This window comes from Typopeltis vanoorti, chromosome 16, assembly GCF_054136105.1.
Source record: "Typopeltis vanoorti isolate ZY-2024b chromosome 16, IOZ_Tvanoo_1.0, whole genome shotgun sequence".
Taxonomy (NCBI): Eukaryota; Metazoa; Arthropoda; class Arachnida; order Uropygi; family Thelyphonidae; genus Typopeltis; species Typopeltis vanoorti.
Window position 1 is genome coordinate 103,332,687 of NC_143564.1, and position 12,302 is coordinate 103,344,988.

Consider the following 12,302-nt stretch of genomic DNA (forward strand, 5'->3'; position numbering starts at 1 on the left):
TTGCAATGGTTTGAATTCCTTCCTTCCATTCCCAAAGAGTGAAGGAAGGTAGTATAGTCCTCTTGGGTAAGGATGGTGGTAGAATGGATGTATCATATTATGGAATGGTTTGTATGTATTTCTCCTGGGATTGTTACCAGTTTGAAAAAAATTGGTATAGCTCATATACAGAATTGGACAGATTAAGGTAATATATTGAGAACATCCCTTAAATCCATGCTAGCCATGGATTTAAGGGATGCTGTTGTTTTGGTAATCTTGTTGCCTTTTATAATTAATGAGAGCAGTCAGCATACATACACTTTCATTTTTTTAGATTTTACAAAAGTATTTGATAGTGCCACATGATAAGTTGATATTTAGGTTGCACATGTGGGGTTAGATATTGAGTTAGTGGATTGAATTAAAAATTGGTTTTCTGATATCGGTTGTACATATACAACAAGCAGTATTTTGAACAAATTGTGGAGTAGGAAGGTTAAAAGTACACGTGTTTGGGGAGAGTAAAGTACTGGTACCATTACTGTTCAACTTTTATTTTGTCAGTAACATCACTAAATTGCAGGGAGTATTCAGTTTGCAGATGTGAAACTTGACAGTTATTAATATGGTAATCTATTGCTTATCTGACCTTGAAAACAATGATCTTTGCATGGTAGAGTACTATGTAATTGTACTTCAGTTATTTAACCCTTCAATTATGAGAACTTTCCATTGTGGTTCTTCAGGAGGAAAATGAGGAAATAAATGGGGGATACCAATTTAACAGCCAGATATAAAGACTTGAAATTTGGGTCCATAGATAGGAGGCTGTATGCACTTTATGTTACATTGAAAGAAGTGGAGAAAGCATGAGATCTTGAAGTAATACTATATAGAAATTTTAAAATTCAGAGGATATATTGCAAAGATTATGAAACACCCTAGAAGATGACTGCAGTACTAAGGAGAATGTTAATCAGCAGAGATAAGAGGATGGTAATTCATTTGTATATATCCCTAATCAGATGGCAGTCTAGTTTACTATGCTGAGATCTGGCCATTATAATTTGATTGATATGAGGTAACATGGAGAGGGTACAGCAGCAGCAGATGGCAGAATGATACTGAGAACATTGGCTATGAGGAGTCTGAGTGCATGCATTCTACTGTCTGGAAAGATGGATTGATATGACAATTTAAGATCTTGAGAAGTATTTACTGGATTGACTCTGGGGAGATTTTTGATACGATAGAATATTATTATTATTATTAAGAGACTCCTTCAGGTAGTCAGGGACTCATCGAGGGACGCCACATACTACACACACTAGCTATCATATTTATTCTTGAATTCATTCACACTGCTTGCATTCACAACATCCAATGGCAGTCCATTCCAATCACACACTGCCCAATGAGAGAAAAATCTAGCCCTCACTCCCTTAGCAGCATTCATTCTCAGCTTCCAAGGATATGGGAAAACAGTGGAATAACCAACCATATATTTATTATGTTTTAAACTGTTCCTGTACTTTGCACACTGAACTGTTGCATTCTGCTATCTCATCTGCTTTAAAAAAAAAAAAAAACTGGTTGCACATACCCTCTGTACAAATTCCAGTATGAAATTTTTTAGCATAAGACAGGAATTCCTATAAAATACTTTCTGCTTTTATATTTATTAAATGTTATTTCAAATCATTGTAAAATAATCAAAGATGGCTTTCTTTTTTTTTTTTTAGAGGAACAACTGTCATAACAGAGCACATTTATTTACTATATAAGTATGTCTAATGGAGTTTACTAATAACTAATATTTTCATCTGAAAATAAATATAACTTGTTTAATCTATTAGTTATGAAAGGATCCTCCAAGAAATTGTTTTATGTATTAAAAAAAAAAGTGAAGTTAAAAATTGCTGTGAATTTAAATGTCAATTGCCTTCACTGATGTTAATATGGCTGAAAAGCATCACTCCTGATGCACTTCATATCTGTGATATTTCAATTTAATATCAATGGTATTGCAGTGACACAGCTATACTAGAAAACTATCAAGAGAAATGCAAAGGTGTACATATCAATACTTGAGGTTGAAAAAGTTTTCAAAAACTCAATGTGGAAAAGACAGCTGGAGTATATATTCAACCAGAAATGCTTAAGTATGGGGATATAAAAGTTTTGAGGTGGCTACACCACATAATTCAGAGGGCCTGGTCAGAGGAGGTTGAATACCCATTGATAGCTCTTATAACATTATTATTATTATTATTATTATTATTATAACGGTGTCTCCATGGAGTCAAAAAAAACTCATCGCGGGAGACTCCACATTGACACACTAACCATTATTTACACAATACCTATCATACTTCTCCTTAAATTCATTCACAGACGAAGCATTCACAACCACCTCTGGCAACGCATTCCACCCCTTCACAACCCTCCAAGTAAAAAATCTAGTCCTAACACCCTTGTTAACCACTCTTACATAATCTCCAGGAATGGCCCCTCTTTCTCTCCCTTCCTGCACTAGTCTTAAAAATGCCATCAGTATCAATCCTGTAAAATCCCTTCAATAATTTATATGCTTCTATCATATCACCTCTCCTACGTCTGTCAGCTAGTTTTTGGAGCCCACAGATCTTCAATTTATCCTCATAGGGAACATTCCACAGACCTGCAACAATCTTTGTAACTCACCTCTGAATCCTCTCCACCATTTCTTCATCACCAAGAAATCCAGGTGACCAGATCTGTGCACAATAGTCCAAATGCAGTCTTATTAATTAATGTCTTATGAAGTAAAACAACTTCCTTATCCCTGGTTGTTAGTGTGTTCTTCAACAACCATGTAATTTGATGTGATGTTTTGGCAATCTTTGCAGTATGCCCTTTAAACTTAAGTTCTCTGTCCACAATAACTCCCAAGTCCCTTGCCTCGTCAACTTCTTGCAGTTCAGTTCCATTAATATAGTAAACAGCATGTGATCTCGTCCTCCCGAAGTGCATCACCTTACACGTAGCCACATTAAACTGACAGCCATTTATCTTAGTCCATACCGTCGGCCTATTTAAGTAATCCTGCAAGATATCTACATCATTTGAATTGACTATCGCTCTTCCTAATTTTGCATCATCAGCAAACAAGTGGATATTTCCTTTCAAAGTATTCCCAATATCATTGATGTACAAATTAAACAATGGAAGACCAAGCACTGAGCCTTGAGGTACACCACTAGTCACTTGCCTTCTCCTGGACTCAGCTCCTCCGTAAATCACTCTTTGGTATCTATGCACCAGCCATCCTCTAATCCAAATCACCAGCTTCAGATCCATACCCATTTGCTCTAATTTATGCAACAGAGTTCCGTGTGGAATCTTGTCAAATGCCTTTGCAAAGTCCAGCAATATCACTGAGTAAGGATTTCCTTTATCCAACTATGCTGTTACTCTATTATAGAAAGTAAGCAAGTTACTTAGGCAAGACCTGCCTTTCACAAAACCACGTTGCCCCTTATAAAGTATCATGTTGCTGTCCACCCAGTCCTGAATTCTAATTTTTACCAATTTCTCCAAAACCTTAACCACCACTCAAGATATATTGATTGGCCTATAATTTGCAACCTCAGTCTTGGAGCTTCCCTTGTGCAGTGGAATTATTTTCCACTCTATTGGTACTTTACCAGAACTGAGGCTTAAATTAAACAGCCTGGTTAGAGGAGGTGCTAATTCTCTTGCACATTTTCATAACACATGGGCTGATATGCCATCTGACCCAATGGCAGTGTTAGCATTAAGGTTCTGTAATATATTATGCATCTCTATTTCGTCTATTTCTAGATTCTCATCAGTCAATGACACATTTGACACTGCACTATCATAACCAAGATGGTACACTTTTGCAAAATGATCACTAAGCAACTCAACTATTTGATTTGCTTCTGTAATTTCCCTACTATCAACACTTTTTTAAGTAATCTTTCCATGGTTATTCTTCCTTTTATTTGCCACATAGCGAAAGAACTCCTTAGGGTTTCTTTTGGATACATCAGCTATTCATCTATAAAAAATTAAATAAAGCTGAATGTGAGAATTACAGAGCCATTTCTCCAAGTGTTCCAGGTAAGATTTATGCAGGCATACTTGAAAAGAGGTTGAGAAAAATTATGTAAGAGAAACTTGGAAAAGAACAAGCTGGGTTCAGACCAAACCGAGGTTGTCATGATCAGATTTTCACTTTAAGACAAATAGTTCAGAAATCATGGGAATATGACAAGGATCTGTACATGAGTTTTGTACATCTGGAAAAGGCATATGACAAAGTACCCAGAAAAATAAACAATTATATGGGATGAATGGAATATTATACAGAGCAATACATAGGTTATATTTAAGTTTTGTAAGTTGGCATTTAGAATGAAGGAAAAACAGGAAGGTTGTTTGATAGGGATGCAAAATCAGGGGTAAAATAATGATGCACATTATCTCCACTCTATTCATCATCTACATGGATTACATGAAAGAAAGTGGCATTAGACCTGATATTAGAATTGGAGATGTCAAACATTGTTCTTTGCTTTATGCAGATGTTGTATTCCTAAACACATCTAGTACAAGTGTCCAGGATTCTCTAAGTTGAATAACAGTTGTAACAAATTTGTCATGAAAATCTGCAATAAAAGGACCAAATCTATGAAAATAAGTAGGAACATAGAAAACTTCAGCTTCATTCCAAATGGAGATCCTATAGAACAAGTAAAATATTTCATTTATTTAGGCACAGTTTTTAGTGAAGATGACAGGTTAAATCTGGAAGTAGACAATAGAATAAGCAAAGCTATTATGGTGGGTAACCAGCTGAATAAAAATATATGGAATAAGAGGGAAATTAGCCAAAAACAAAACAGTATTAAGTTATTTATCTGCTGGTTAGAAATAAAGCACCTGATCAAAGACTATAGACCACAGATTTATTGTCAGTATTCAAGAATACATCAGCAGAGTTAATCTAATGTGTTATGGCCACTTAAATAGAATTGGTTAGGAAAGGTTAGCAACAAAGCAGATGTTTGATGCCAAGATGGCAGGAAAGAGACCCAGAGATAGACCAAGCTCTAGGTGGATTGATTCATTCAGAAGTGCCTGATTTGGAGGAAAATTGTTGATAGGATGTGATGTAAACCTAATCATGTTAGTGCTGTACTTGAACACCCTTTGAGAGTACATATCAGGAAATTGGTGGTATTGCAGTTTTAATATACACTTTGGTTCCATGCCAACTTTGTGTATACATATCAAGGCTAGTTTATTATTATTTTTTGTTTGTGTGTGTCCACAAGAGCTTTGTCAACCTACAGTAACTACCATGGATGGTCAGTAAGGGACTTAAAGCTGTGGATTATATTCCTTGGGAAACACATGGTGAAAGACTGTTCCAGAGGACAGCAGTGGAAAGGATAAATAAAGAAGAGAAATTTGTTGTGCATGTTTGGAGTTGAACTGTGAGAAGGTGTTGTTAGCTGCTGCACATGTTTGGAAGAGGGTGGGGGAAATTATTGATGCCAATTCTGATGAACAGCAGCCATAGAAGTATTTATAGAAGATGCAGGCTGCACAAAATGCTTGTACAAAAGTGAGTGGGACTGTATTTGTAAGCGAGGTGTCGTCAATCAATCTAACTGCTCTTTTTTTTTGTATAGAATCCAGTATTTTTAGGGAACTCTTAGGGACATCACTGAGAGCAGTATTCAGTGGTCAAGTGAAGTTGTGGTTTGTATATGGATTAGCTGTCTGGAATTAAGGTAACACCTTGAGCTAAAGAAAGCCTATTTTTTGGATGCAGAGGAGGCCATATGTTTGTGCCATGAGATAGGGGATGTGATTAGTGATGTGTTTGCACCAAAAGAAATTTGAGGTTAGTTATTCCAAGAAAGTAAATCTCATCTTAAATAGAGATTTGGGTATTGTCAAAAGTAAAATTGGAAGAACAGAGTTCTCTTCTGTGGGGAAATAATGCAGAGCTGTTAAGTTTAAGGGAGATGGTAAATCCCGTATTATTCTACAGCCGAGTACGAAACTCGGATCGAAATCCTAGAGTTTCATGCCGAAAAAACTATCGGCAAGCCCAAGTGTAAGTAATCACTTGGGTAGTACAACACCAGGGCAACTCAGAGCAAAGGTGGAGCAAGCTCCATCACTATCCTTAATATTCTCTCATAATGTAAAACGCAGTTCCTAGGAGATGTATTACTGTTTTACATTATGAGAAGAGGTCACTACCCAGACCGGTTTCAACCCTTTTTGAGGTCTCATCAGTGAGTAGGTAGACCTGGAATATCAAGGTTTTAAGTGAAACGAACTTACATATACCTCTACTAACGAATTGCTAAACTGGTGTACTTATATATTGTTATTACTACGATAACAAGCCAAAAGGCTATTTTACCAGCGACATAAGTTAAGTTTAAGGGAGATGGTAAATCCCGTATTATTCTACTGCCAGGTACGAAACTCTGATCGAAATCCTAGAGTTTCATGCCGAAAAAAACTATCGGTGAACCCAAGTGTAAGTAATCACTTGGGTAGTGAAACCGGTCTGGGTAGTGACCTCTTCTCATAATCTAAAACAGTAATACATCTCCTAGGAGCTGCGTTTTACATTATGAGAGAATATTAAGGAGTTTGTGACAGAGCTTGCTCCACCTTTGCTCCGAGTTGCCCTAGTGTGTACTACCCAAGTGATTACTTACACTTGTGCTCGCCGATAGTTTTTTCAGCATGAAACTCTAGGATTTCGATCAGTTTCATACCCGGCTGTAGAATAATACGGGATTTACCATCTCCCTTAAACTTAACTTATGTCGCCGGTAAAATAGCCTTTTGGCTTGTTATCGTAGTAATGCAGCGCTGTGTTTTGCTAGCATTAAAGTTGACAAGATTATTTAATTGATGAATGCTTGAAGATTAGAATTTAACGTAGTAAAAGTTGAGTTCTACAGGTTGTGGTGATTTGTTTTGTAAAGCTTATCAAATGAAAAGGAGTGCAATGCATTGTCATCAGAAAAACTGTGTACTGGATTGGTAATGAGCAGGAGTTTTTGTTTTTAGAAGGAAGAGGGTGGGCAAAAGAACAGAGGTCAGGTGGTTAAATGTTTACAGCATATAAGTATTGATTTAGAAAATTTCCTCTGTAAAACATTCTAAGAAACTAACTATATTGTTTTTCATTGCAGTACGAGAACTTCACCGTGAATTCTTGCATGCAGGTGCTGATGTTATGCAAGCACTTACTTTTTATGCAAGTGATGACAAACTCATCAATAGAGGTAACCAAGCAGGAAAACTATATACAGTAAGCATTTATTTTGAAGGGATAAAAATGCACTTTTATTTTATTTATTTATTTTATTTTTATTTTTTGAGATTTTAATATAAAATATCGAATTCAGTGTGGAGTTGCTAAATGAATGTTCTGTAGTAGTCTTAAATAAACCTATGAATCAGATTAATTGGATGATGGCTAATTTAAGTTGCTTGTAGTAAAGAGGTAGTGCTTTACTCCTTAACTAGCATTTGATTATATAGAGAAACCTATGGAAAATTCATGACTAAATTTAACACACGTGAATCACAGTAGTAGGTTTTTTATTACTTAAATATTTCATCCTAGGTATCTGGGGACATCAATACATTGAACAATACTAGGAATGACACAAAGGATAGGGCACATATGTACAATGGAATCCAAATTGCGTGCAGTGACGCGTTGTGGCCTGAACTTAATTATTATTATTATTATTATTAAACTGAGAGGTCCTTTTATCACATACACAGCTCATCATACCCTGTCTTAAACACACTCAAACTCCTTGCAGACACCACACTCTCAGGCAAGGCATTCCAATCATTCGCAATTCTGTACGAAAAAAACCTGCCTCTCACCCCCTACTCGCACCCTCTTTATACAGATTCCAGGGATGACCTCTAGTTCTCCCCTGATCTCCCACTATTCTCTGTAGAACTTCTCCACCATTGATCTTATAACAACCCCTTACCAACTTGTAGGTCTCTATCATATCTCCCCTCTTCCTTCTCTCCACCAGACTCTGCAAATTACATCTGCTCAATCTTTCCTCATATTCAACATTCCAGAGGTCAGAAACTACCTTAGTCAGTCGCCTTTGGACCCTTTCCAACATCTCTTCATCCTTCTGAAAACCCGGTGACCAAATCTGGGCACAATAGTCCATGTGTGGCCTAATCAGAGCCTTATACAATGGAACAAGAATCTCCCTACTTCTACACGTCAGTGTCCTCCGCATCATTCCCAGAAGCCTTTGTGTTGTCTTCACAATTTTGGCAATGTGTCCCCTAAATTTTAGATCCTTATCCGCTATCATCCCCAGATCTCTTATTTCCTCTACTTCCAACAATATATTCTCACCAAGCATAAATTCTGCATCCCATCTTTGTTTTCCAAATTTTAAAACCTTACATTTTGCAACATTGAACTCGCATCCCCATTTGCTTGCCCAATCACTCAATTTATTCAAGTCTTCTTGCAAGGCCACAACATCTTCACTACTCTTTATGGTTCATCCCAGCTTTGCATCATTTGCAAACAACTGAATATCTCCATCCAAATCTTCGCCAATATCATTAATATACAAGTTAAATAGTAATGGCCCTAAAACAGACCCCTGAGGCACTCCGCTAGTGACTTTCCTTTTCCTGGATATCGTACCCCCATACACAACTTGTTGATACCTATCAGATAGGCAGTCTCCAATCCAATGCACTAATCTAATATCCAACCCCATCTACTCTAGTTTGACTGTCAACTTATCATGAGGTACTCTATCAAAAGCTTTTGCGAAATCCAAGTATATTACTGTGTATCCTTCTCATCTATCCAAGGAAGCAGTCACTTTATTGTAATAAGTAAGTAGATTACTATAACATGACCTCCCTTTAGCAAATCCATGCTGTCCATCAAAGATTATACCATTGTTGTCAACCCAACTCTGGATCCTAGTTCTCACAAGCTTCTCCAACAACCTAACCACAACACCTGACACAGAAATAGGCCTATAGTTGGATGCTTGTGTTCGATTACCTCCTTTATGAAGTGGCACAATCTTGTCCTCCTTCCACTCTTTAGGAACTTGACCAAGTGCAAGACTCGTATTAAAAAAATATGTCAAGGCAGGTGTCAACTCTCTGGCACATTCCTTCAGAATACATGGTGATATATTATCAAGTCCCACAGCCTTATTTACATCTAGTTTACTCAACTCCCCAAACACCTCTTGCTCACTTACAGTCAGTCTCTCTTCCACATCATCAACTGCTCTCAATCTCTCCATGAAGTCACATTCACAAGATTGAAAGATCTTTATGAACTGCTCATTAAGTATCTCCACCACACATTCTGCATCAGCTGTCTTTATACCATTTCCTCCAATCATTGTCATCCTTTCATAATCATTCTTTCTTTTGCTGGCTACATATCGAAAGAACTCACTAGGATTCTTGTTGGCTTCATTAGCTAACTGCTGCTCATACCTCTCTTTAGCTACTCTCACCAACCAAGTCACCCTCCTTGCCTGGTCTTTGTAGACCTCATGAAATTGGTTACTTCCACTTCTCTTATGCTGCCTCCACAATGCCCTTTTTCTCTGTATCGCATGCTTAATCTCTTTATTCATCCATCTCACACCTACCTTCTCACCCATGGTATACATTTAGACACTGCATCTACTAAATAATTTTTGAAAATCCCCCAAGCTGCATTGATCTCTTTTCCAGCTAGCTTCTCATTCCATGCTTCACCTGCAAGCTGTCTCCCGAGCTCTTCATAATCAGCCCCCTTGTAGTTCCACATATACCCTTTTTTCACAGGGGTCCTTGCACTGCTGGCAACCACCCAGGTAATCACCTCATAGTTACTTTCACCAATTGGTGGATGATTTGACACCTCATTTATAATTACATCCTCCGATGAGATGACTAAATCCAAGACCCTTAATCCTCGTGTGCCCTCTGTTACATACTGTCTGAGGTAGTTATCCCTCAAAAACTCAAGAAACTCATTTTCTTTACTTCCAGTTGCTATCTCTTCATTCCAGTCTATATTGCCATAATTAAAATCACCCATAATGATCACCCTTTTCTTATTTGCTTGGCTTATTTGACTATACATTTCACTATCATCACCATCCACATTACCAGGTCTATAACAACATCCCACCAAGTATTTGATTCTATTCACCTCTATCTCATACCATGCTGCCTCAAAACCACTGGCTCTATTTCCCTCTTGCATCTCTACCTTGTATGGACATAACTCTTTCTCTATCATCAATAGCACTCCCCCTCCCTTTTTACCCCTTCTATTCTCACAAAACATGTCATACCCTTCCATCTCTATTCCTGTCAGGATGTCTTCTTCATCTAACCATGTCTCACTTATTCCGACAATCTTTGGGTGAACAGACGCAATTAGTGCAACCATTTCATCCGCCTTGTTTCTTATTGGTATACAAGCATGACAGCTCATTTCCGGATCTACAGCTAATTCCACTGATACCACTCACTCGATGTGATCTCTCCATGCTGGACTGGGGCCATTTCCCTTTCTGCTTCTTCATTTTAGAACCCTTTTCAATTTCATCTGTTTCCTCTTGATCCCTGGTCATCCCATTTCTTTTCTGCCTACGCATGCTCTCACCTCCTCTTGGAGCATCCACCTTTCTCACGCTGTGTCCCCTGTCCACCCTGAACCTCCCCATTTCCCTGCTCCTCTTGCACACCATTCTCTCATTTTCTATACTCATACCACTCACTTCCCTATTCATTTCCACTTCTTCAATCTCTCCTGTCTTACTTTCCTGCTCTTCCACATCACTCCCCTCTCGATCTGATTCATTCATTCTCTGTATTCACTTATCTACCTTCCAGCAGCAGTCTCTCCAAGCAACTCACACCATAACCACTCAAATGCAGTCCATCACTCCCATAGAGCTCACTTCGTCCCTCAAACTCATTCCACACATTAACAACCTGTACTCCCATCTCCTCGCACATTTCAGCCAGAATATCATTCATAATCCTTGCTCTCCGCCTCATTTCACCACAATCATACCTAGGCAACACACTGACTACCCTTCCTGTCACACTATTCTCTTTTATCTTTCCAAGCAGTCTCCTGACATTCATTTTGACATGCTCTTTGTTCTCTCAAATCATTTGTACCAATTAATACAATTAACTCTTTTGCTCGCTCCCACCTCATATCCAATGCCTCAATCACTCTACTCATTTTACCGCCTGGAAAACATACCTTGTGCATTTTATCCTCTAGCACACCTTTAATAATGGAGTCGCCATACATTAAATTAAATTACAATTAAGTTATTTTTACACAATTTTGTATGACAATTTCCCATACTTTAGAGATGGCAAGAACATTGTTGCGGTTTAGATTTGGTCTGTGAAGTAGGGCTTCAGCACTTTCTTTATATAAGCGTTCATATTTATATGAAGATCTGTGTAGGAGTTTTGTCTTTTCCCAGTGGATCTTGTGGTTTGGGTTTTCAACTGTGTGTTGAGCGAGGCCTGATTTTTGCAGTTCTACTGTACTGATGATGTTCTAAGATACCTAGCACGAAATATTTACGTAATGAAAAAACCTAATACCATGGTTCGCGTGTGTTAAATTTAGTCATTAACTAGCATATTCATACTTTAGAATCTCACTGCATTGGATTAACTTGATATAAGAAGAATAAGCAATACTTTCAAGCATGCAACTTATGTAGAGGGTAGGGAAACTAAGATAAAATGGGAACTCCATAAATATGTATTCGTGGAAGGCAAATTGTGGATGATTGATGAAATGGTCAGTGCCAATTTGGTGGAATAGTATCAAGAAAAGAAATAAGCCAAAAATGAACCATTTTTGAGATACTGGTTGGAGTAAGTCTCAGAAAGGCATTAAGGACTTAGTGCAGTTTCTCAAAATATGAGAACAACACAGTTATTCTAAGATTTTTCACATGATTTTGGATCTGTATAGCTAGGCAAGTGAGGAATAAAATCTTGATCAGAAATGGGGACTTTGTTTTTTGAGTGTAGATATGATGTAAATGTGCAAGGAATGACTAGAAACAAAAGTCAACTTAAAAAGAGATCTGATCTCTCTTAATGTGGCATCATAAAATTTTTAGTATCCAGAGCACACACAATTTCTTCTGAAGAATCTCTAAAACAAGAATTAGAAATTGTCAAAGAAACAGTCTTACTAAATGCATATAACC

At 37.5% G+C, this 12,302-nt stretch overlaps 1 protein-coding gene across 1 annotated transcript in view; it reads left to right on the top strand.

Annotated features, from left to right (window-relative positions):
• Positions 1-12,302, top strand: part of LOC150098230 (betaine--homocysteine S-methyltransferase 1-like) — an 88,396-nt gene that overhangs the window by 21,883 nt on the left and 54,211 nt on the right. Inside the window, exon 3 of the mRNA XM_090405927.1 lies at positions 7,218-7,336. Coding sequence (XP_090262053.1) covers positions 7,218-7,336 — 119 coding nt within the window. The remainder of the gene's footprint in view (positions 1-7,217; positions 7,337-12,302) is intronic.